The sequence below is a fragment of the Calypte anna genome, chromosome 5A, assembly GCF_003957555.1.
Source record: "Calypte anna isolate BGI_N300 chromosome 5A, bCalAnn1_v1.p, whole genome shotgun sequence".
NCBI classification, from domain to species: Eukaryota; Metazoa; Chordata; class Aves; order Apodiformes; family Trochilidae; genus Calypte; species Calypte anna.
Window position 1 is genome coordinate 32,342,662 of NC_044251.1, and position 25,647 is coordinate 32,368,308.

Consider the following 25,647-nt stretch of genomic DNA (forward strand, 5'->3'; position numbering starts at 1 on the left):
TCATTACTGCTTTTACTCTGCATGTTCTGGCGTTCCTCTTACTTCACTTTGTATTATTTTTATTTTTTGTATAGAACCTCTGCCCATGTAAAAGAGTGTAAGTTCTGCTGCTGGGAGCAATGAAGATGTTCAGTGTTCACACTGCACTTAAAATCTGTAAGGGTATTACTATAATATGTCTCTGGAGGGGACTTTTGTTGAGTTGAGAATTCCATGGAATTATAGAAGAGTAGTCAGCTGGAAATTTTCAGTTGTATTTAATGACTAATGGTGTAATTTGTGTGCCCTTTCAAGGCAGCAGAATTATATTGGCATAAAGGCGTATTTTCCTCTAATTTTATTCATAAATCAAAAATCTTCTGGTTTGTGACTGTTACTATGAAATATGTTTTATAATTAAAATTCAGCACTGTTTGTTTCTAAGGAAAATTGTTTCTGTTTCTCCTCAAAGCTTTTAATAATTAATTCCAGATTCTGTGGAGTTGGCTAATTGTCTCCATGTGCTGTCAAAACTGTTAGGTACTAAAACTACCCCTCAGGACAAGAAGGACATTGAGGTGCTGGAGTGTGTCCAAAGAGGGGCTACAAAGCTGAGAAAGGGTCTCAAGCACAAGTCTCATGAGGAGAGGCTGAGGGAGCTGTTGTTTAGTCTGCAGAAAAAGAGACTGAGAGGAAACCTCATTACTCTCTAGTGAAAGGAGATTGTAGTAAGGTGGATTTTGATCTCTTTTCCCAAGGAAGAAGTGGTAGGACATGGAAATGGCTTCAAGTTGCATCAGGAGAAGTTTAGATTGGATATTAGGAAGAATTTCTTTACTGAAAGGATTGGCATTGGAGCAGGCTGCTCAGGGCAGTGGGCTCAATCACCATCCCTGGAGATGTTTTAAAGGTGTATGTGTGGTGCTGAAGGGCATGGTTCAGTAGTGGACTTCACAGTGCCAGATTAATGGTTGGACTTGAGGATTTTAAAAGACATTTTCAATCTTAATGATTATGTGATGTTATGAAAACTTGAACATAATTGATGAAAACTTGAAATCCCATTAATAACAAGGAAAAAGTGTGTTTTATGTCCTTTGGATGTAATAAGTTTTTTCTTAAAAAATACTTTGCAGATAAACTGTTACTAGTCTTAACACTAGAAGTTTCCTTCTAGCCTATTCCCAGAATATTTTTCTATCTTTTGCTCTGGTTACATCTAATCATCTATATAAAGTATCTTAAAATAAAAAATGCATAGGTTTTTTTTTAGGACAGTCTGTTAGTCATTTGCATGCTATAAGAGCTGTGGTGTTCTTATCCCAGTAGGAAATCAAGATCCTACTTACATTTGAATGAGAATAAACACATCATATCTAAAGTAAAATTTTGAGTATATACTTTAACTTTTCTCACTCTTACTGGAAACTCAGCCATTAATGTACAGTAAGGGATAAAGAATCCTAAAGTTTATTTTTAAATTGAAGAAATTAAAATAGATTGCTGTCATTGCATGTTTGAATCTTCTGCTTAAAAAAATATTGTAAATAAAATAATATTTTTGGAAGTGTGCTGGAAGTGAGGTGTCTAAACATGTCGAGGAGTGGGTCAGTCTTGGGTTTATAGCCAGTTAAGCCAAGCAACTTGTTTATGCCCTGTAAATTTATAAATCTGTTGGAGGCTCCAATTTAAATGTATTGCATAATGAAATTCACCGTTCTGTTGAGAGGAGTGAGAATTTGGTGCAAGTTACCAGCTTAGAGTATCAGCTTAACTGACACCTAGCAGGGAAATGTTACTAATTAATAGGTGTAGTGTCTATTCTTACTACAATTCCATCGTAATAAGAAAGAATAGATTAAGCAGAGATTGCAGACATCTGTGTAAAGGAAATGTGCATGTCTTCAGACACATATGTGGAACATAATTGTGCTGGAATGATTTTCTTTAGTCAAATGGAAAATTCTTCAGCACTTCAATCCTTACAGAAAAAGCATATATATATATATATATCTCTTTAATTTTCTTCAAATACGATTATGTTAGAAGAATTATTTTTTTTTTAGTACATTTGAAATGGGCATAATTGGGTTTCTACTATCAAGTCAAAACTTTCCTTGCTGAAATGTTGTGGCTCTTTTTTCTAGCAGGGAACTCCTGATAATTGTTGTTAGCATTTTACATGTCCAGTATTGGCAGCTAAGCAAGTAACTGACCTAGCTCTAAAATAATTTTTTTCTTCTCTCCCACATTGTTTTTGCTATCATGCTTGACCATTTCTTTCACCTGTGTCACATCACAAGGTGCCTAAATTTCACAGGCATACAAGAAAAAAGGAGTGTTGCTTATGCCAAATAATGAGGAGAATCCAAGTAAACCCCAAACACACTTCCCACCCCTCCCCGGCTCCCAAAAACCCACAAACAAAAAACCACAGGCAGAGAATGGAACTGTCTGTTAAAGTTTAAGAAATTGATACAAAGAAAACCACAAAAAAATCCTGCTGTTTTTTCGTGAAACTTTTGTATATCTTTTAATGACTGCTGGAATTTTAAATTCTCTCTGGTGATTTGGGATGGTTTTAGTTGTCAGTCAAGACCTGAGTTTGCCTCTCAGCCAGGAGTTACCTGCGTTGTTAAATCCCTCCTATGAATAAATTTCTCAGTAGTCATTTATCATTCTGTGGTTGTGAGGAGACTTGCTATGTATTCCCCATCCTACTTCTAGTTTCTAAGAGAATGGAGAATATCAAAAGCTGATTTATTGTTGGTGTCAAGGAAAGGTTATGGAGGTGTTAATTTCAAAACAAATGTTAACTTGAGGCAAACTTGGAACATGCATCCAGTTGTGCCTGTAGCTTAAAACAGAATTCTTGCATGGGGGCTGTATGTTTGCTTTAGGTTACATTAGAGTGTGAAACACTTAAATTTGTAGAAAACCATGGAGGGCTTTTCTTCCTGGGTTCTAACCTGGTATATCACCTCTTACTAAGCCAACACATGACTCAGCATTTTTCTGTGAATTCTTGCTTTGTCTGTTAAGAATTATTTTAATAACATCATGAAATTCACCTGTTCTGTCATTCAGAAGCATCCAGCAGAAAGCAAACATTAACCCCAGGGTTTACTGTGTGAACCAAGAGTGAGGAGAGAAAGAAGCAGGCTGATACACTCTGAGGACATAACCGTGTTATTTGACATTTGGCAGTTGATTTTCCCTTGAGTTGTATTTAGCTTAAATGGGTGACAGGTAACATTGGTTGGCAAAACACTCAGACTTGTGAGCGGTATCTGACTACACTTATGGGTTGGTGTGTGGAGGTTGGGTGTGTTTCAGGAAACAGCACTTTTTCTTACAGCAGATGGTTAGGCTTGATTAGCAGATACTTGTTTCAACCAAGTCTGCACAGTTGGCAGCATTTATTCAGTAGTTCATGGGTTTCTTCAGTTTACTTAATATCTTCTGAATTACACCATGCACTTGAATTTTGTTCTGTAATTGTCTCAGGTGTGATCTCGCCACAGTAGTGCTTCATTTTTTCAGAGATACTGTTATATATTTAAAGTTCTCAAATGCAATTTAAGTTGTTGCTTTAATATGTTTGGCTTTATGCTGTGAGAATGAATTCAAGTGCACTCTGATGTCTAGGAAATAAAATTTTTCTCTCAGGTTTCTAGTGAGGGCTTTCTTTGTCTTTAAAAATTGGGTTTGCTGTTGTCTTAACTGTATGCTCTTCAAAGACTTAGTGTTGGATTTCTCCCTTTGCTTGTTAAGACAGTTTTTTTTTTCTGTTGTCTATTTGATTATCCTCCCTGTCATTTTTCTCTCTTGTTTTCAGGTGGAATTTTTTTATTTCATTAGGTCAAGCCCATTTCAGCTTGCTTCACTTGTCATTTCCTGTATAAGCATTCCTGTTTTCCTTCTTATGCTACATTGCCTTTAAAGTATTTAGTCAGTTAACACTTCTACTCTTCACTTTTTATTGTTAAATATTTTAATAAAGTCCAAAAATCCTTTTTTCTTTTAAATATTATTGCAGATATATTACGTATTTCTTCAAAGAAAGTTGACTTCTAATCAGACTCCTTGTAAAGCAGGAGCTTAGGTGCAGGGTGGTGTGTTGGTTCACTTTTGAATAATCATTAGATAATTAGGTGCCCAGATTATTCACTGTTGATCATTTCATGATGTTGATCACTGTTGATCATCATTAGATTTAGATTTAAGCTAGAAAAGATATTACTGGAAATAATTTCAGTGCCTTAGGCTGTTCAGTAAGTAAAAATTATGCAAAATATTATAAAATTACAGTAGGCTTTTTTTCCTGCTTCATTATCATCAGTCCTTAAAATATCCCATCTTAAAACAGTTAAATGTCATGACTTAGCTTCCTTATCCTCAAATCACACAATGCAGTCTTGGAGGTAGGAGGTAGCTGCCGCCAGCACTGGATTCCCCAATGACTGCAGCTTTAGGGATTAATGCTGTGAAACACCTGTTTTGAGCTTCTCTCCAGGACTGACAAACATGTACTCCTCATTCCTTTCAGGCTTTCTTAAACGGTGGGGTTTTGTTTGTTTGCTTGGGATTTTGTTTTGCTTGGGGTTTTTTGTTTGTTTGTTTTTTGCTATTTCTGTTTAATAACTCTGATAATGCCTCATTTGATTCCAAAGCCTTGAATATTTTTCTGTTAAAGGGAAGAACATACTGATTTAAAAGAGTCAATCTAATGAAAAGCTGCTTATTTGAATTACCATTTAGCCAACAGATTTATGTAGAAACAAAAATTTGTATGCTATATACCTTCATACTCGTAATTCCATTATCTTCCTCCTGCCCCTCCCTGCCCACTTGTGTCTCATGATTAAGTGTAGTTTCATACACAGACTGTCATAGGTGAAAGATCTGTTCTATTTTAACTGGCTAGATCCAGTCTGCAAATCAGCATAGAAGCAGTATCTATCATAGAATCTATCATAGAAGCAGTGCTATTGCTTTATGGAAAACATAAAGCCTAAGTGTTCATTAATAACCAGGACTTGTTGGCTGGAAGTAAAGCTGTTTAAAATAAAACTACTGGAGCACCTGAATGTCCAGAAATTTGAACTGCTTGAAAATAAAATACAATTCAGTTTGATTTTGAATTTTAAGTAGAAAATATGCCATATATGTATGATTTTAAGCATTTGCTTAGACCTTATTTTCTGTCAACATTGTAGGGGAGTAGTTCTCCTATTTTGGGAGTCTGGGCCAGTCTTTTTCAGGTGCATTACTGAACAGCAGCAGTTAAGAACAGTGCAGTTTCTCCAAATGCAGGGAAATGAAACTTCCCAATTTGCAATCCTCAATTAGGAATTGTTGTTATCTAAAGAACAGCCAAAAGGTATTTCTGGCAGCAGCTCAGTTCCTTGAAAGCAAAAGAGTGACCACAGCCAGTGATTAGAGGTGGTTCTCATTTCTCCCCCCCACCCCTCTCCTGAACTACTACTGAGTGTGTTATGGTGCTGCATAAAGACAGCTGGTTTGGACAAGGGCCGTGGTTTGGAAGTTTCTGTCTGCTCTAAGAGTGAGTGCTGGCTGGAAGTGGGAATTCCTGCTGTGCATTAAAACCTACCCTGTCTAGCTGGCCTTGAACAAAACAACTTTACTGTTATAGCTGATGAAAATAATGTGTTTTCTTCTAATCCTTTCAGAAGCTCTAGGTACCAGTACAATGTTTTTAATTATTGATCTGGAGTTGCTTAGGAGTTCTGGGCTTTGTTCTTATAGATCAGGCTGAATGTCTATCTAATCTTCAATGTGGTAAGTGTATTTAAAAAAAAAAAGTTGGTGAGAACTACCTGTAGGAACGTTTACAGGTATAGTATGTATTAACTAGAGAAGGACCTTAAACTTACAGCTCAGTTCTTTTGGAGTAAGCCTGCATTCTTTTATGAATATTTCAGATCACTTACATGTGCATCCCTTTATCTTCATTATTGAGGTGAAGAGCAGAAGTTGTCTATGGCTCTTCAATGTCACTTAAATGTTTACAGATCATGTTCTCTTGCATCTAATACAAGCACTCTGGTTTTCCATAAGTGTTCCTGTGGCTTGGATCACTGTGGTAATTTTTCTTGTTTTGAGCATTTCTTTTGCCAAAGAAATGCTCCTACAGCAGTATATTTTATGTATTTTTGAGTCCTAGTATTTTCTGTGCATACAGCAGTAACTTGCCTGCTTTGAGTTATCTGCAGCCAAACTCCCACTACCAGGCTTGTTATCGTATGACATATATTGCATGTTGTATGTAATTGTAGTACTTTCTTGAATTCCTCAAGCTTATTTTAAGTGGAGCTAGAAGTAATAGCTTTAATAAAACTTTATGGATGAGCTGAAAGACCTCTTCCCTGCACCACTCCGTTGGAAGTATTGGAAATATCCAGTATAACCTATTAGGATAGAATGCTGGTAACTGGGAGAGTGTGCTCTTGAAGCACACTTGAAGTTCATTATTGCCATAATTATTTCAATAAAATCAGTTAAAACTGATGTATTCATGTATCATGCTATACTGAACATGTGATCGGGCACTTAAAAACTGAACTTTAACGTGGGGTTTTTTTGTTTGTTTGGGTTTTTTTGCTTCTATTTTTGGTTTTCTTAAACCAGGAAAAAATTGTTTTTTATATGAAGATATATAAAATCAACAAGATATAGATAGATAGATAAATATCAATGAGATATTTACTGAGTTTGGTTTTTAATTTAATGTTAATTTTTTTTCATATCTTTGGCTCCTCTTGGTGGTTAAGGATGGTCTCTTAATTTTGCAGCGCTGGCCACAGTTAACCAGATTCTTGCAAGTGCTTAAATAGATTGGTAATGCACATGATATAAAAATGGACTTCTGAGGTGGCAGCTCTTAGGTTTAAAGAGTGGCTCTTGCTTAAATCTCATGTTGAATTCCGTGATGTTTTTTCAAGTATGTATTTTTCCCTTGCCTTTCCTGGCAAAGGCAAGTATGCATCATTGTTTCAATTTTATTAAATCATCTTATCATATACAGAGTATTTTACTGGGGTTCTTGTACTCTGAAACATTAAATTCCTGGAAGCTGTTTGAACATTCAGAAAGCTTGCTTGTAGTCCTAAGCATTGCTGTACCTGTGTTTTGGGAAGTAAGAATGGGGAGAAGAGAGGCCTCTACAATATAACAATTGTTTTCACTTTCCAGATGTCCCTCCTGCTGATCAAGAAAAGCTTTTTATCCAGAAGTTGCGACAATGTTGTGTACTTTTTGACTTCGTTTCTGATCCACTAAGTGACCTAAAGTGGAAGGAAGTAAAACGAGCAGCTTTAAGTGAAATGGTAGAATATATCACACACAACCGGAATGTGATAACAGAGCCTATTTACCCCGAAGTAGTACATATGGTAAGTGATTAACAGTGAGAAGTATTTTGATTTTTTTTGAAATTCACAGTTGCTTCTTCAAATGTATCAAGTTATCTTAAGAAACCATACTTAAATCTTCAAAATATCAACTATGTTTACACAGTGTAAAATGGTAATGTAACTGTTTTGAAATCCCATTGCTACTGTTGATTTGTTTGTAAGAGAAGCTCGATATAAATGAAGCAGAAGCAAATTATGGTGTAAGTTAGTCAAAATGAAATCTTTTCTTTCAAAAAAAGAACAGGGTTGCATTTTTTGTTCCCACAAGTCTTTTTTTTACTAGGTGTTTATAAAAATAAGGAAAGTTAAATACATCTAGCTGTTAAAAAAATGTAGGTTGTAATACTGAACATTTGAAAAAAATTAAGATCACCTCTGCAAATTTGAAACATTTGAATCTTCTGTAATTCTGTTCAGTACCAGTTATGAATTTTATTCTGTGTTCAGAGGTAAGAATGAGTCAGACCTTATTTAGTACACAAGATGGCAGGTGTTGGTTCTGCTGGGACAAGGAGATGTTAGGGCCTCTGCTGTTTCTCCCTGCTACCTGTCAGAATTCTATCTAGCTAGACCTGGCTTAGTTTTCTGTCATGCAAAGGTTCACTGCAGAGGAGGAGGCCAGGAAATAACCAGTCTTTTGGCTTTCATTGTGGTGACTCTGACTCCATTTGCATGGAGAAGTGGTTGTGGGTTGAGATCTGTAGCTGTTGTGTGCAGTATCCTGAGAACAGAAAGCATCTTTTAAAATAGCTGCTACTAAGTCTGCAAGAAACTCTTCACGGTCTGTGACACAATCATTTTTCCTGAGACTTTGTTGCTTGGGGTGAATTTTCAGTGGGAATAAGAAAACAGTAAACATAACTGAACTTCGTCAAATTTTTAGGTCTTCCTGCAAATGGGAGACTTTGAAGGCTCTTCAAAGATTCTGAGGATCTTATAGTATAAAAGATCTTGCTTACTCTGACAATTGCTTCTTGTCTAAGTGAACCATAAGCTTTTACAGAAGTTATTTTCCTGACAACTTCTGAATATATAAGGATTACATATAATTCTAGATGTCAAACATACAGAAAGCGTTGAGGGTGGTTAATGAGTTTTTCCTATGTCTTGATAGCTTATTTATATCTCTGGATTTATATCTCTTATTTATATCTCTGGATTTTGCCAACAGTGCTTTTTTTTTTTTAAATACTTGATTAGAGGGGAATTATGAAAGAGAATAACCTTGATGAGAATTCATTGAGGTAAAATGCAGTTCATGATGAGTTCGTGAGTATCTATGACAGACAATTGTGTTTCTGTAAGAAGTCTTAACTGCACATAATTTCCTCACTTTTTGTCTTATTATGTTGCATTATTTGCATTATTTTCCTCCCTCAAACAGTTATGGTCAGAATACATTCGGTTTAGGAACATATGTACTTTTAAATTTTTTTTCCTGGCAAATCAGTTTCTCTGCCTAGTCTCATACTTTGCCAGACTTGAGAAATGTATTCTCTGATTTTCCTCTACACACCTGCAAAAAACACCTGCAATCTCTTACTGCATTAGAGTATCAGTAACAGTATATAGGTCAATTCCTGTGCATATGCAGCCCCCGTAGTACACATTTAGAACAAAGTATATTTATGCCTTACATGTAAGCTCCATGCATCCATTTGCAGCTGTTTCGATAAATGAGTTTTGTGCAGGATATAGCTTTCCATCCGGCATAGCCACCATTCTCATTGTGAGCAAAAGTCTTTAAAACATCTTAATTTTATAAAGCACAAAATGGTCTGTGTATTTAGTGTTGTAAGCAGGAATAGCTTGAAGATAATTTCTTTATGGAACCCAATATACTCAAGCATTATGAAGAGTTAGGACAGTACATCACTGTGGGGTTTTTGGTAGTTTGCTCATCATTTCTGCAATGTGTTCAAGCTGATGAGAGATTGAGGCATTTGTCTCTAAGGATCATTTTGAAGTAGTGCAGGCAGTAGGGGACCCCATACTATTTGACTTGATTTTTTTTTTCTGTTCTTCTGTAAAAGGTTGAGACTGCTTGGTATTGGCTTGATAATTAGTAAGCAAAGAAATAGAACAAGAAAAGGTCTATTGGGTGCATTTATGTGCTTGTCTCTTGCCAATGTCTGCCCTACCTGATATTCAGAATTACTAGAGTACTTCAGGAATAAATCTGTTTATTAGATACTTTGAAACTCTCCATGTTAAAGAAGTGTGTGAAAAGTACTGCCTTGTTTCAGACAGTGCATTTAGGCACTTGGAAACACAAAAATAGTTTATCTGTGTATGTATCGACAACTTGAATGTAATTCATCTTTGTAGTCTGCCCCATTTCCATAAGGATGCTAAGTGGTTTTTCAGGGGGTTGAGAATTCAGATTAAGTGCAAGGTGAGAGCACTAAGAAGTGCATGTCTTCCCCCTCGGTGCCTCCCATGATACCAGGTAAAGGGATGTGGTTTAAGAGAAATACCACTAAAAAGTGAAGGGAAGAATTGCTTTGAAGTGTTTCCTTGCGTGTGTATACCCATGGAGTAAAACTGGTAACATATTACAAAGAAGACTTGTGGGTAATCATCATTCTGCAGTTCTTCTGACTTCCACTTTTGCAGATTGTTGCAAGGCCTTGTAATGTGTATATAGTAAAATGTTTGTGCAAACAGTCTATGTGCATTTTCTTGGGGTTTTAAAATGTGTGTGTAAAGAGATGAGTTCAGTATCCTCATAAAACGTGTCCTGGCTTTTGCTTTAGAGAGAAAAGTGTTCTCCAAGTTAGAAATCTTTAAAGAGTGAATGATCCTCATTAGTGTTTAAACTTTAAAAGTTTGTATTTTTGTAAGTATTAATTGAAATAGTTCATGTAAAGAATTGTCAGTCAACACCATCTTTGAAGTCTGTTTTTTAATCATTTGCTTGTTTCAAAATTCTTAAAGGAACATGTGATTTCAGTTTGCAGTTAATATGTTTCGAACATTACCACCATCTTCCAATCCAACGGGAGCTGAATTTGATCCAGAGGAAGATGAACCAACTTTAGAAGCTGCATGGCCTCATCTGCAGGTATTGAAGAAATTTTTACATTAAAGTCATCGTTCATTCACTCTAAACTGTTTAGTTTGTGTTTATCTCAAGTCAGTTACATTCCCTGAAATGTTTAGAATTCTTCTTTAATTTTAACTGATAATATTTGAAAAAAATTTCAGTATATCAGAGGATAAAGGCTCATTTCTTGCAGTACAGATGTTGCTGCTTTGATTTTAAATGAGCTTCCGTTTGTCATGTTGAATGCTTTGATCTGACTCTGGCACTGTTCTAGCTTTTAGAGGTACTGCAATAAACAGGAGAACAGAGAATTTTCAGAATGGGTACCTCTGGGCATGATTAATATTAGATGACTATGTGTCATTGGAGTAAAATCTAGTGATGGAGCTCAGCAGAATTTTAATGCCATTTATAAAACCTTATGTTCCTGTATTTCATTGGGAGAGCAAAAGCAAAGCTTTTACTGCGCAGTATATACATAAGCATTGTGCAGTTCTGAAAAACTAAGTAGCAATTTTTGTAATGTTCTGATTATAAAGTGTTTCCTTGTTTAAAATACTAATACTAATTCTTGTTGGGTTTTTTTTTTTCAGCTTGTTTATGAATTTTTCTTAAGGTTTTTAGAATCTCCGGATTTCCAACCTAATATAGCTAAGAAATACATTGATCAGAAGTTTGTATTACAGGTAAGGTAAAAAGATAATTTTTAACTTCTGCCTCTAAATTATTTTACAGTGCATTTGATTCAAGTAAAGTGCATCTCTTCCCTCTTTGCAGCTTTTAGAGCTCTTTGACAGTGAAGATCCTCGTGAAAGAGATTTTCTTAAAACAACTCTCCACAGAATATATGGGAAATTCTTAGGCCTACGAGCTTACATCCGGAAACAAATTAATAATATATTTTATAGGTATGTGAATATCCTTGGTTTATGATGCATGTAATCAGGTGTACAACTAAAACTGCTGCCAGCTCTTTAGTAGTTTATACCAAATACTGCTACATCTAAAAATAATTCATGCCAGTCTGGCAGTTTTAAATTGGGTTACTCTTGCACACTGCAGAGGTTGCTCAGCTGATATTTGAGTTTGCATGCCATTCAGTAAGTGGTTTAGTATCTTCATGTGTGAGGTTTTTCTTTCTTACTGGACAGCAGTATTTGTAGTACAGCCATGTCTTAATAAAACATAAGTCTTCATAGTGCAGAAGTTGGGCTCAAATCGAATGACTAAGGTATTTGGAATCTACTCAAAGAAATTTTTACTGCTTTTTCTTTTGTCAAAACAGAGATGTAGCATCTAGGACTTGTGAAATATTTTTAATTGCCATAGAATAATTATATTATCATCCCTGATATATAAAGATATATAAGCTCTGAAAGTTTTGTAGAATTTGTCAAAATATTTCCTTTTCTATTTTTCCTGCAAGTTGTTTTGTCACTGTAGTTACCTATAGTTACCTAAGAAATGTGTGGTGTATGTCTTTTAGTCACTGACCAGAATTGCTTTAATCCTGTCCTGATAGTACATTAATCTTTTTTTGTCCTAATGTAATTTTTTTTTAATTATTAAAACTTTTTATTCCTCTTAAGTCAGTCCAACACTTTTTGTATCATTGTCTTTAGTTCTGCTTGTAGTTGTTCTGAACAATATGGAAAGGGTCTTTAAGGAGACAAAACAGTCATATCAAATATTCTGGATTAAAAGCAGCGTTAATATGTTACTGACACATTTTCAAATAAAAGTATTTTATAGTGAGTGGGATTATTTTAAGTCTAAATTTTTATAGCTCTTTGCAAAATGTGAAGTTGTGTATGGAACTTCATAAATTTACACTTGGACAATTGGAAAGAGTAAAATGGTGATTGCATAGTAAATTACAGTGCTCTATCAAAAGAAAATTCAGGAAAATTTGACTTAGTCTGTTTATTACAGAGCCTTTTGTAGGCACAGAAATCTGGAATGGCAAAGAGCTTTTTAGATCCTTAAGCAGTAACTGTTTGAACACTTTGTGCTCACACGCAGCATAGAAGGTTGAGTCATGGCATTTGATTATGCCAGACGCTCTTGTGTTCAGTTTTGGATTATTAAAATGGCATAGAATATGGGTACTGGAAAAAACTCAAATGCATGCTGCTTTAAGCTTAAAGGTGGGAGAAAAGAGCAAGTGTGAAGGTTGAACCTTGATGTGCTATTGATTTCACAGAGTTTTTCTCTGTACTGCTGCTTGCCTTTTTTTTTTTTTTTTTTTTTTACTGAATTTGTTAGACTCTTCAGCAGTAACTAAGTAAAACTTTTTTTTAGGTTTATTTATGAAACAGAGCATCACAATGGCATAGCAGAATTACTAGAAATACTGGGAAGGTAAGTTGTAGGTTCTGTTTAAGTTAAATTCACTTGGTCATCAGAGCAGATTTTAAATCAAGACAGGAAAATCGCTTTGAGACAAGATTAAAATGCTTCATATCGTGTCAAAATTGTGTAAGAAATACAGCAAAAGACAAAGTTTTGAGAGATGACAATACTTGAAGTCTTAAAAAATAAGTTTATATTCTATCTTTGGATCCTTGTAATGGATATTAGTTGTAAAGCAACTATAAATAATGTAATGAGTTGAAATTTATTCAAAAATTAACATCGATAAATGCATAGTGAGTAAAGGAAGGAAGCACAGGTTATAAAGCTGAAACCTCCTGTTGTTAATCCCATTATTTGCAAACTTCAGTGATGCATCTGAAAGCCCTTGAAACTAGAATTTACAACTTAAAGCTGATAACTTTATCAAAACAAATGTGCTTATCAACTGATCTATCTAATCTGCATGCAAGTTTTTTTTTAGTAGGTTCGTATACTTTATAAGCTTAGTTAGGCTTACTTCATGGTGTTTCCATATCTTTACACCTAAAAATAACAGGTCAGTGAAAAAAAGTTGCCCAGGGTTATGTGTGGGCAGGCTTTGGATATCTCGAAGGATGGAGACCCCACAGGCTCCCTTAGCAACAGGTTCCCATGTTTGACCCTGCTCACAGTGAAAAGATTTTTTTGCTTATGTTATAATGTTGTATATTATCATTGGTTCAATGTACTGTAATGAAGTAATGCTCATCAAGGTTTATTGAAGTCTGTGTAAGTCTTAAATACTAGAATATGGAGCTGGATCTTCAAAACTGTTACTAAGTCACCAGACTTTTCATTGTTGGTTATGTTAGGTTAGCTTTAGGTGTTAAAAGTTTCAGACATCACATTGATGACGTAGAGCTTCTTCTAAGTACCAGTTTTTATGTGGGATTTGACTCGTCAGAAGTAAAGAAGAATTTAATTTCATGTTGGGGTCTTGCAGAAAGTAATTTAGTAGAAGTTACGTTTTTATTTGTTTGCTCTACTGGATTGATCTCATCTACATCCAGTCTCTGGTTCATCATTTAATTCCCTGAAGAACCTGGAAGAAATAAATATTCAGAACTTCGATAGTGAATAGTTCATAGTGAAACTTGGAATCTGAAGTGTAGATCTGGTCATATATTTTGCTTAGAAGAAGGAATATGGAACCTGTAAAAGATGGGTGAGGGTTGAGCAGAGATTGATGTTACTGTTCTAAATTTGTAGTCTCTACAGACCTGGATCTAAAACTAAACAGCCCTTGGTGTGTGCTTACTTAAGTTTTTAGGTTTAATCAGGAAAAATTTCAAAAAATTGCACTGAAAGCAAGAATTTTGGTATATGCTGTAGAGTACTGCAGATTTTGTACCGTTACTGATTTTTTTTCTGAATTTCTTTCCCTGGCAGCATAATTAATGGATTTGCCTTACCATTAAAAGAAGAGCACAAAATATTCCTATTGAAGGTTTTGTTACCATTGCACAAAGTGAAATCACTCAGTGTCTACCATCCACAGGTAAGTTTGGCTTGGCATTTTTCATAGTAGTTTTAAAGTAAGTTTTCCTAGAGAAGACAGGGACTCCAGTCATTCTGATATGGATTCTCTTATAAGCTTTAACATTTCCCTGCTAACTGGCCTTGAGGAAATTATTTTTTTAATATATATATATGTACATAAAATGACTTAGGTGGGAAAAAAATTTAAAACGTATGTGTGTAAATATATACCTTTTTTTAAAAAAAGCACTCTAGTGTTTTTAGATGACGTGTGTGAAGCTGTTGGTTCGTGTGAGAGGTCTTGATATTTATGCACAGTCTTGTCTGTGATGTTCAGACATAGAAGAAATTCAGAAAAATATGGTTTTATTGAATATTATCTATAAACTTTTTTTCTAAGCTATATAGAGAAATTCAGCTGAATTTCAGCTGGTTTTCCATTTACTTAATTATTTAATTTATTATTTAATTCAGTAGATCTTTTCAGAACTACTCTGAAGAAAAGGGGGCATTTAAGTTGTATCAGGATTTTGAGTCAGCTGTGTCTTTTCCATTATGACTAATTTCATTTAGAATTCCTGGAGGAGTGAGAAATCATACAGTGTTAGAGAAAACACAGTATTATTTTGAAATGCTGAAACTTTCTTCATGAGAGGTTGCTACACAGTTTTGGTTTTTTTAATTAAATTCAACATTTTCTGTGTAAGTGCAAGAACCCCAGTCTTTAAGTAACATTTCTTCAAATGAAATTGCAAACAACTTGTATTTTTAAGAGTGCCATTTGTATCATTTCAATTCTCTAGCAATGAGAGATCCTTAAAAGCATTTGCTTTTGATCATGCCTACTGGGGCTCAGTTTCTGTTGCAGTAGGTTAGAGTGGCTCCCATTTCAAAGGAATTCTTTCTTTCTAATTCTGTGATCATAACCTGTTGGGATTGCCAGTCAGACCTTTCTTACAATCTCAACTAGTGAAGACATCTGTGATCACCTTTTTTTCTGCCCAGAGAGAGGAATGGTACTTCTATCTTATTCCCCTTAATTAACAAACTAATTCTCTAAAACCTTCAGATGCTTTGCATTCCTCAGTACTATCAGAAGAAGATAGTGAGATAGGGATACCTCTTTTACATGGCCTACTGAATGAAATGGGAACACACTTCAAGTGAACTTAGTGTGTGAAACACCAGAGTAAAACCACCAAAAATTCACATGGAAAGAGTGGCACATCTTTAGAAGCATTTACTGCCAGGTTATGTATATTCAGTTCAAATTTGCTTTAGAACAGTGGAGAACACTTTATGCAGTGATCTTTGTACATTCCTCAAATTACCTAGAGATATTCTTGGTAGCAGTCATCAAAAACAGGAAAGGAATTGGGTTCATCAGCTGAACTTCCATAAATAGACATCAGAAAAATGGATCAGCAGTTCATAAGGTGCCCAGTGATCCTGACATTTGCTTTGGGTCTCTTGGCTTATTGAGTGAAATAGATGTAACAGTTGTCCGTTAGACCTTCTCAGACTTGAAGTTGATGAATACTGTAATTCAGCCTCAGCTTTCATAATTTTTACATTGATTGATATGCATAGTAATCATTAGTTCTCATATGTAGAAAAAAGAACCTAAGATCTAAAACTGCTCAATGCATTTTTAACTGATTTAGGTTATGAAGCAGAAAATACTAAATGGGCATGGGACACCAAAATGTTAGCAGGTAGAAACCAATTTAGAGGATGAGATTGTGATTTATTTTTTTTTTTTTTAATCCAGTGTTTGAAAAGATGAAGTGTACTGACATGTGAAGTACTAGGTCTAAAAAGAAAAGCATCAAACTATACGTTTATGTTGTAACTCAGAAAAAGGTTAAGACAGATTTGGAAATGTTGGGGAAAAAATGGTAAAGTGTATTTATCCTTTTGTTGTTTAAATTGTCGACTAATTTTTATAAAATGACAGAAAATTGTGTTTTATTATTTGAATTTAGTAGTGTTTTTCAGTTATGCTGGTGATTTCAAATTCAGTTTCACAGTGAGCATTAACAAAATCTTTTTCTTTTACTGCAGCTGGCATACTGTGTAGTTCAATTTTTAGAAAAGGACAGCACCCTTACAGAACCAGTAAGTTTATCTTGGAATTTATGTATATTTCAAAATATTTATCCCTTTCATCTGTAGACTGAGGAGGTTTTAGAAACAAGGTATTTATATCTAATTGGTTATATTGGGAGAGTCAAATATTTAACAGTTTTGATCAGTTTAATTAGGGGGTTTTGTCAGTTTTTTGGAATGTCCAAAATGAATGAAAACAAGATCAAGAGAATGTCTCTTACAAACAGACCAGGGTTGATTCTGCTTATTTTGTTCTGGCTGACTGGATATGGCATGGTAGATCCAGAAGCAGTTTGGTTAGAAATTAACTTGCCCAAACTGTGCTCCGTTGAGAGATGGATGTTAGGATGGAATATAGATTTCTGGCACATGGAGCTACCCACTGAGACAAGGCAGATCTGTTCATGTCTTCCAAGTTTGGACCATAGACAAAACCAGATTGTTTGTCTGGCTGCACATAATTACATAGATGAATTCTTTCAATTGTCCTCAATAGTATATATTGTTTTGCCTCATTTCTCCAAATACCAAGTAGTTAAGTTAATCTTTTTAATCACAACGTAGCAATCAGTAAAACAAAACAAAAATGCATGTAATTAGATTATAACCATTTCAGTTGTAAAATGGGAACTGGGGTTCTGGAAACTAAGTCAGCAGCTGAGCAAGAACTCTCTTCTACTTGGAGCTTTTAATTGTTAGGATATGAAATCTCAGACATTCTGTCATTCATGCTATATGAGACCTTAAAATACTGGCTTTCTTTCAGACATCAACTAGGATGTTACATATTTCCTAGGACTAATTTGAACTAATACACATCCACTGTTTCCCTTTTTGATCCCAACTTAGTACGTGATTGCATCATTCTTAAAAACTTAGCACAAGTCACCAATATATTAGGTTCCCCTTCAAAAATTCTGGTCATTACAAAACAGAATGCTCCATTTTTCCTTACGATGAGTCTCTCACATCTTCATTTTAAAATCAGCATGAATTTCCCAAGGCTTCATTGAGGACATAGTGTCTGCTTTCGTAATTTAATAGTACATGCATGAAAGATGCACTGATTTCCCACTGAGTTTTCTTCTCAATTGTGGTATTATATTTAAAAAATATAAGCAATATTTAAAAAGCTGGACTCGTATAAAAATGTTTTCCACTTCAGAAAACTAAAAAATTACTGCTTATTTTCCTAAATGAGAGGGGGGGAAAAAAAAGTTGTTTCAAAGAAAGTCTAATGGATTGTTGCAACTTTTTAAACTAAATAAAAGGCAAATATAAACTTTTAAAATAAAGAGTGTTTCCAAGAAGTCTTCTGTTTTGAGGTTGTTTTGGTTTGGTTTTTCTCCAGTTCTACATCTAGGACTAGACAGACACTGTCATATTTTTGTTCTGTATGTGGCTTTTAATCTTTAACCACAAAACAAAAACATATTTAAACTTTAACATTCAAGGTTGTATTAAATTATTACAAAAAAATATCCAAATGTAAGATTTAATGCAGTACTAGTAATTTTTAAGTATTTATTGTGGTTTAAATATCCTTTGAATTGTCTGGTACCAAATTGTCACAGATGGAAAAGATTTCATGGTAAACAAAAAAACCTGAAGAATTTTGCGGTCTCACACTTTGGTTTGAAAACCAACATCTTTGGGAAAAATACATATTATTATGTTATTTCATAACAAACATTTCTATATACTTGAATTTTCCTTAAATCGGAAATTGGTAACAGCACCGGAGTTGTTATTCCTGCAATATAATGTGTGTGGTTTTGAAGATTCTTGAATTCTTCTGTAATTGAGAACTTCACTAGTGCTAGACTAGTGTGACTTTTCAAACTTAAATTTTTCTACTTATATATGCAATAGATGAAAGAATTTGTTTTTCAAAGACTTCAAAGCCTTTCCCAAAGATGAGAAGAGCTGTGAACCAGCTCCTTCTGTGTTAAATTTTTATGGCTTCTTTAGTTTTATCCCTTCACTTTCTCCCACCTACGTTTTTAGTGTTTACAGTTTCCTTGGCAAAAACTGCTTCAGCAAGCTGTGTAAATATATTTAATGATCATAAAGCAAGTTAAAAATGTGATGGTAGTGATACAGTCAACACAATGTTTAATAGCAGTGTGCCTAGAGTAGTTGTCACGCATCGGTTTGCGTGTTTATAGTAAATATTTTCTTAAAATATAATTATAAAACTTATAGAATTTAATATCTTGAGCTTTGGAGTACACTTCCAAGAAATAAGAGATTGAAAGCTACTGTCATGTAATTGACAGATAATTTTCCCCATAGGTAGTAGATTTGCACTTTGATTTGGTTGTGTTAAGTTACTTTCAGTTTACTTTCTCTATCTCATTATTTTTTAACATCTTAAGTGTATAGCAGTTTTGTGAAGAATTTGGTTTAGACTTATTAACAGTTACGTTTGTGACATTAAACTATATCTGATCACTGCTGACACATAGAACAAGAAATCTAAGTTTTATGTTCTGTTTAAAATACTACACTTAATGGAATATAACTTATTGCAATGTAAAGTCAAATTCTTATTGAGATTATGTTCACCTTATCTCTACAGGTGGTAATGGCACTGCTGAAGTACTGGCCAAAGACTCACAGTCCAAAAGAAGTCATGTTTTTAAATGAACTAGAAGAAATTTTAGATGTTATTGAACCATCTGAATTTGTAAAAGTTATGGAGCCTCTTTTTAGACAGCTAGCCAAATGTGTGTCTAGTCCACACTTTCAGGTCTGTACTTCCTGAATGTACAATAATATGAATTTTTTTTTAAGTAGACTTGTCAATGGTACTGTCTATTATTTATTCACAGTATTATTTGTTGAAAAAAAAATTTCTTTGCTTGTATTACAGAGTTCATAGTTTATTGTTTGAAACCTGTCCTTAAGAAGGAAAAAGTTACTTTTCCACCCCTCTTTCCATCAGCTCCATGACTTCCATTTGCACTAGAAAAACACTAATCTAAATTGGAACTTAACTTACCTTTCTCTTATTTGCCAAATGTTTTAATATTTGGTCTTTAAAAAACTATCTGAAGAAGTGTTGCTTTTTTTCATGTCTTAGGTTGCGGAGCGAGCATTATACTACTGGAATAATGAATATATTATGAGTTTGATTAGTGATAATGCAGCCAAGATTTTACCCATCATGTTTCCATCCTTGTACCGGAATTCAAAGACGCATTGGAACAAGTAAGAAACACTTGGAAAAAAAAATTCAACCACTTCACTTATGTCTAGTTTTAGGCTTAAAAGTGGTTCCGATCTTTGAGTTGCATTGTGTTGAGCTGTTTATTCTCTGACATTTAAGTTGCTGGATAAGGAGGAGACAACTGATGACAAAGTTTTTAGGAAATACTATGAATTGGGAAGGCAAGTTTTTCCTTTTCTCGTTAAACAACAAACAGCGTTTTGAGTGCACCTAATCCACCGTGTATTTTTATGCTGTGAAGCAAATTTGTCGTTTATCAATAGTTATATACTTCTAAGGACAAACTTTGATTTCTGATTTCAAATCTCTTTGCTGATTTGCATTTCCTGTGCATTCTAGTAGAATATGTTGTTAATCAGGTCACTTTTTCCTTTTCACCTTTTTTTTTTCTTTCTTTTTTTTGTTTGTTTTCTCTCTCTCTGTTGACTGTTTTAACTTTCTCCCCACAATAACATGGCACTTAAGCATGAAAACAGTCCTGGGCAGCTTCTTTCTGCAGCTGTTCCATTACAAAGTGCCTCTTTGTTTGAGGTATTGTGCAACTGCTGGGATGGTGAAAGCATCACAGTTTGGCCTGGCCATGAGTTGAGGACTGCTGATGGGTTTGGCCAAGAATGAATAATCAATCTGCCACTAAATACAGGAAAAGAAAGAAAAGATCAAGTGATGTTACAATGATTAGTTACTGTCACTATATGCAAACAGTAACAAATAATGTACTAATGAGTAAAATCGAATTCAGTGAAGCAATTACACATATTAAGTATGGATTACTGTCAATTTTTTTCCTGGCTTTTGAGTCCATGCATTCATTTTATTCTGAGCACAAATCATGCTATCCAGTACAGCTGCACTCTTGTAAGTCACATGTATGATACAAAGTAATGTTCTAAGTGATCTTTTGGATATAATGATCAGCATTAGATTACAGACTGGAACTGTAAATTACGCTGCAAAAGTGCTTCATAAAACAGATTATTTTACTTCAGTTTTCGTGGTGTTTTCCACTTCACTTTTCTAACACTTTTCTGAAGAGTCCTGGAATAACTCTGTTGAAGTGAGTACTGTTCACTGTTGCTGTGTGGCCATTTTCAAAATGAATGGTATCTTTTCTAGGCTGCTTTTAATCACTAACCTTTTTTTCCCTGCAATTTATAAATTGCAAGTAAGTGACCTGTACCAAGATCTTTAATGTCATTTTTCATTTTCTATAAGAACAGTAATAGCTTGATTAGTGTCAGCTGCTAAATTTCAAAAGTAGTCCTATATTGATACACATAATATTAAAAATTATTATTAAAAATCAAGTTAAAACATCAAAAGTGTGAGAAAGTTGCATTAAAAGTTGTGATTCTAGTACTTGTGTTAACACTTTTGAGGGTAAAGTGAAACTTCCACTAACTAGTTTTGCTTCCACTTATGATGTATTTTTCCAGTTATGTAGGCTATTTGCTATTGTTGACCAGAAAAAATAGCTTTCAAATTTTAAAGTACTCTTGAGTTTCAACCAGAAGTTTTACTTATAGGACTATACATGGCTTGATATACAATGCCCTGAAACTCTTCATGGAGATGAACCAAAAACTGTTTGATGACTGCACACAGCAATTTAAAGCGGAAAAACTGAAGTAAGTTTTCATTTCAGTGTGTCTATCCTAGAATAATTTGTTCAGAGAACTTTAGCTCTGAAAAAATACTTTTAGTGTGAAGTTGTCCATTTGATTGCAGTTCAGAAGTTTCAAAATCAACTTGGTGAAATTTCTTGTTACTATGAACTGCAAAACTGTCTTAAAAATGGGATGCTTCATGTAGTCTTTTGATCTATTACTGCTTGGGGGTCACAATCTTCTAAAAGTAAGTTTTTTGAGAGGGACACTGCTAATTGTGGAGCCCAGTGTAGATCTGTTCAACATTTTAGTTTACATAGTGTGTTTATTTTAACATTCTTTATTTACCCAGTGTTATTTTCTTTCATTTTGTCACTTGATTCTTACAAAATACTTTTCCAGTACTTTTCCATATTGCATTGTCTGTTGAGCATGCATGCATGATTTTCTAAAAATTACCTGAGATAATGTCATTCTCATTTAATGCAGGACATCTGTTCAGGAGACATCTTAGGAGTTCAGTAGATTATTGCTTAGGCCAGTGAACAGAGCAGGGAACTGGAAGCAAGAATTTTTTCTGGTTCATGCCCAAAAATGCATCCAACTTCACCTCACCACACATGAACCTAAAAGGGGGTGGCTCAAGTGTTCTTCCACCCCAGTCTGAACTTACTTAATGGAGGGTTGGGGCCAAATTGTGTCTTAGAATATAACTATTGTGTCTTAATATAATATTCAATCTTTTTTAAGATTGAATTCTCTGCTCCACACATCAAAGCCTGAGAGCACTGCTAAGCTAGAAGTCCTCTTAAACTCTACCACTGTTCAAAGACATATTCTTTCTAGTGCCTACAAGGACTTGTTTAAGAAAGACAGGAAAAATCTAGTAGATTTTGCCATGTTTTTATTATATTAGACATAAGAAAACAAATGTTTTCCTACTTTAATTTGGAAAAAAAAAGGTATCCCATGTCATCCATCTTGTTTTGTGACTCCTGTGAATGTCTGTGGTTTTGTTGGGTATTTTTCTCTGTGGGTGTTCAAAATGTCTCTGGGCCTTTTACTGTAACCCATTAACTGAAGCCATTGAACTGACAGTAAGAATCTGCCCTTTTTTAAGTTGTATATTCGTGTCTTAAGTGTCAGTATAGTATATAAGTTGTAATGTAAGATTGGCCAAATTTCTTTTGCTATTTTTGCTTTTAAACTCTTTTTTCAGAGAGAAGTTGAAATTGAAGGAACGGGAAGAAGCATGGGTTAAAATAGAAAATCTAGCCAAATCAAATCCCCAGGTATTTAGAAAAGATTAACATGTTCATGTTTAAATGCTTTAGTTTTGTTAAATATCAGTGGAGTAAACAGGTCTTGACGGATCATGGAAAAAGGCAATTTCACTAATTGTAATATGAAAGATATACAATAAAAGTACTTTTAAAATTTGTAACCTTTCTCTTGTGCAAGTAATTTTTTTTTTTTAAGTTTTCTGAAAAGTATGATATGAGGTACTTTTTCCTTTTCTTAAAGCAGGAGATATACTGTATTGCAGTTTGAAAATTTATTGTCCAAAATTACGGAAAATACAGAAATGCCGTAATTGTTTTTTTCTTGAAAAGCTGTTTTGTAAACAATATATTACAAAAGAGTATATTATTTCTGCAAACTGAGTTACAACTGGTCAGTTTCCCTCTGTGTCAAATGGATTAAAGTGATACTGTATGTTCTTGTCTGCTGCATTTATTCTCATACCTTCATTGGGCTGATCTTTTGGTAAACCTGCACCTCAGGAAAATACCCTGCCAGGCTGTACTTCACATAACTGAAATTTTGATAAAGAAACAAAAGCTCCTTTAGACTATATTTTGAAACTGTGGAAAAGAGGGATGATTTGGATTTTTTTTTTTTCCCAAATTTGTTTTGCTTGGATGATACTGCCAGTTTTCCTTTTTCCTGCAGCTGGTACCAGTAAGCAAGAAATATCCAAACATTTCAATTACCTTGCAGCCAGAATTTTACTGTGCTGCAGCAAGAAGCTTACTGTAGCTTTCCAACATCATCTAGCTGAGTCTAAGATGGTGGAAGATGGACTAATGGTACTCTATAAATGGAAGTGGGTCAGTGTGATCTCAGTGCTGTTTTTAAAACAAAGAATGGGGTTATCTTTTATTCCAAGGAGAAGGAGTGTAATAAATGTTTTTTTTCTTCTTGTGGCATTTCTCAGGGAACAATTACTGAACTTCTCAAATAAAATTTATTAAAATAAATCAATATATCAGTTAGCAATAAATAAGTTAAATCAAAAGAAGTGCCATTACTATGAAAGCAGCAATTAACTTTCAGTGATAACATATTTCTTTAATCAGATAAGTCATAAAAAAGCCTTGCTTGAAGCGTGCTTGTTAAACACGGTCATCCGCTATCACCAAATGAACTATTGCACATCTGGCTAAATGAGGAGATTGACTTGTAGTAGTAAAATTTAGAGCTCTACAGTGTGAATTTCCTTCTCAAGTAATTTTTTATACCTGTGTGCATTTTCTTAAACTGGTTAATACAACCTGTATACAATATGTTCTGCATAATATGTTTGAGGAGACCTAATAACTGGGAGCAATTCAAAATACAAATTACTAATTTGAACACTGAGTGCTCTACTGAGTTGATGTAAGCATGTAGAATGGATTTTCAAGGTCTTTGTTTTCTAGAGTTTCTACTAACTTTTAAATTTATCCAATTTCTAATAGTTCTTGTGTTCAGAGCTATTCTCTGCCTAACACAAGAATGTGCTTTTACGATTTTTAGATCATTATATTCGTTAAATCCTTGCTGTCAGATTTCTGTGTTCTCATCCACATTAAGTTATTGGTACCCTCAAATATTATTTATGAGGATAAATGGGTGAAAAAGCGTGTATGTGTGTTAAGTGTGTTTTGATTCCAAGAGCACATACACCTCATACAAATTAAATACAATTTAAAATACTGAGATGGCTGTACAGTAAGATTCAAGTGTTACATAAGTGGTTTTACAAAATTTTTTTTTCCTAGAAGACTCATGGATATTTTAATTTCTCAAGACAGACAAGCTTAACATTTTGTTTGGAAATTGCTTCAAATGTATTTTAACTCTGTTTGGCTTTTTAACAATGTATTTTCACTTCCATCACAAAATTGTACCTGAGAGTAAAATCATTGTCTTTGGGTTGCTACACTGTTCACAGATCACTAGAAAACTCAAGGTTTCAAAAATGATTGCCAAAGTAGACATTCAGTACTAGCAAATTCTGAATATTTTAAAATTGAATCTCAGATAATCAGAGCCTGTTTTTGTATTCTGACTGTATTTTTCAACAGGACATTTCTGCCAAATGAAAGTATTTTCATTTCCATTTTAAAATTTACTACCTGGTACCTGGAAACATAAGATATTGAAACTAATCTCAAAAGAACTAATCATATCATTCAAATGCTCAGATATGTTCTTAGTGTTTTAGATATTACTACTTGGAATGATTATTTTAACACTTTGCATTTTATTAGTACCCAACATACAGTGACACGAGTTTGCTGAACAGTCCTGTTGCAATGGAAACAGATGGGCCTTTAATTGAAGATTTGCAGATGCTGAAAAAGACAGTGAAAGAAGAGGCTTGTCAGGTAAATCTGTATGAAGATAAAGTACACTAAGTTACAATGTTGGGTTTAAGTAACTGTTAATCATAAAGTTGGCTTATACTGTCACATCTGTAACCATTTGTCCTGGAGTAACAAACTTCATCAGAGCTGATGCTTTTAAGTAGCCAGGAATACAGTGTTATATTTCTGTTATCTGTGTGGCCTCCTGACATTTCTTCTACAGAAACTTTAGTTTTCACTTAGAAATAGCTTTTTGTGTCATGATGAGAACAGTAATTATTCTTTAAGGATAGTTAACAATATGGCTGAAATCTAACACATCATGTTCTGTCCTCCTGTCTGTGTTACAGTTTTGCTTTATTATTGAGGAAAGCTTTTATAACACATAGTCAGATTCTGGTTTGGTTTTCAGAGTCTTTGTAGTGGCTAAAGCTACTATGTTTTGAAAAATGTGTAAAGTGTGCATTTGTCTTGCCCACTCATGGGTGGTCTTCACCAGTCCATCATTTGCATTGTTCCATTACCTTCTACAGGGCAAGGGCTCTCAAGGTCATTCCAGCTGTTTTGGCTGTTAATTTGAACTAATGCACCAAACAAGAAATTTAAGAAAAAGAAGCATATGGTCATCCTAACCTCCTGCATTAATTTCTTAAATTTTCAGTATTGTTATTTTGCAAGATTATATTTTACTTATTATTTTTACTATGGCATTTTGGATGAAGGTCAAAATCAA

General features: G+C 34.3%; 1 protein-coding gene across 9 annotated transcripts in view; it reads left to right on the forward strand.

Annotated features, from left to right (window-relative positions):
- The window catches only part of PPP2R5C (protein phosphatase 2 regulatory subunit B'gamma), a 64,413-nt gene that overhangs the window by 34,909 nt on the left and 3,857 nt on the right, over positions 1–25,647 (forward strand). For all 9 annotated transcript variants that reach the window (XM_030451762.1, XM_030451757.1, XM_030451759.1 and 6 more), the window contains 12 exons: positions 7,195–7,394; positions 10,369–10,479; positions 11,055–11,147; positions 11,239–11,369; positions 12,763–12,822; positions 14,245–14,353; positions 16,399–16,452; positions 19,025–19,195; positions 19,529–19,656; positions 21,202–21,303; positions 22,502–22,574; positions 24,819–24,935. In XM_030451762.1, the coding sequence (XP_030307622.1) occupies positions 7,326–7,394; positions 10,369–10,479; positions 11,055–11,147; positions 11,239–11,369; positions 12,763–12,822; positions 14,245–14,353; positions 16,399–16,452; positions 19,025–19,195; positions 19,529–19,656; positions 21,202–21,303; positions 22,502–22,574; positions 24,819–24,935 (1,218 nt within the window). In that variant the 5' untranslated portion in view covers positions 7,195–7,325. The remainder of the gene's footprint in view (positions 1–7,194; positions 7,395–10,368; positions 10,480–11,054; positions 11,148–11,238; positions 11,370–12,762; positions 12,823–14,244; positions 14,354–16,398; positions 16,453–19,024; positions 19,196–19,528; positions 19,657–21,201; positions 21,304–22,501; positions 22,575–24,818; positions 24,936–25,647) is intronic.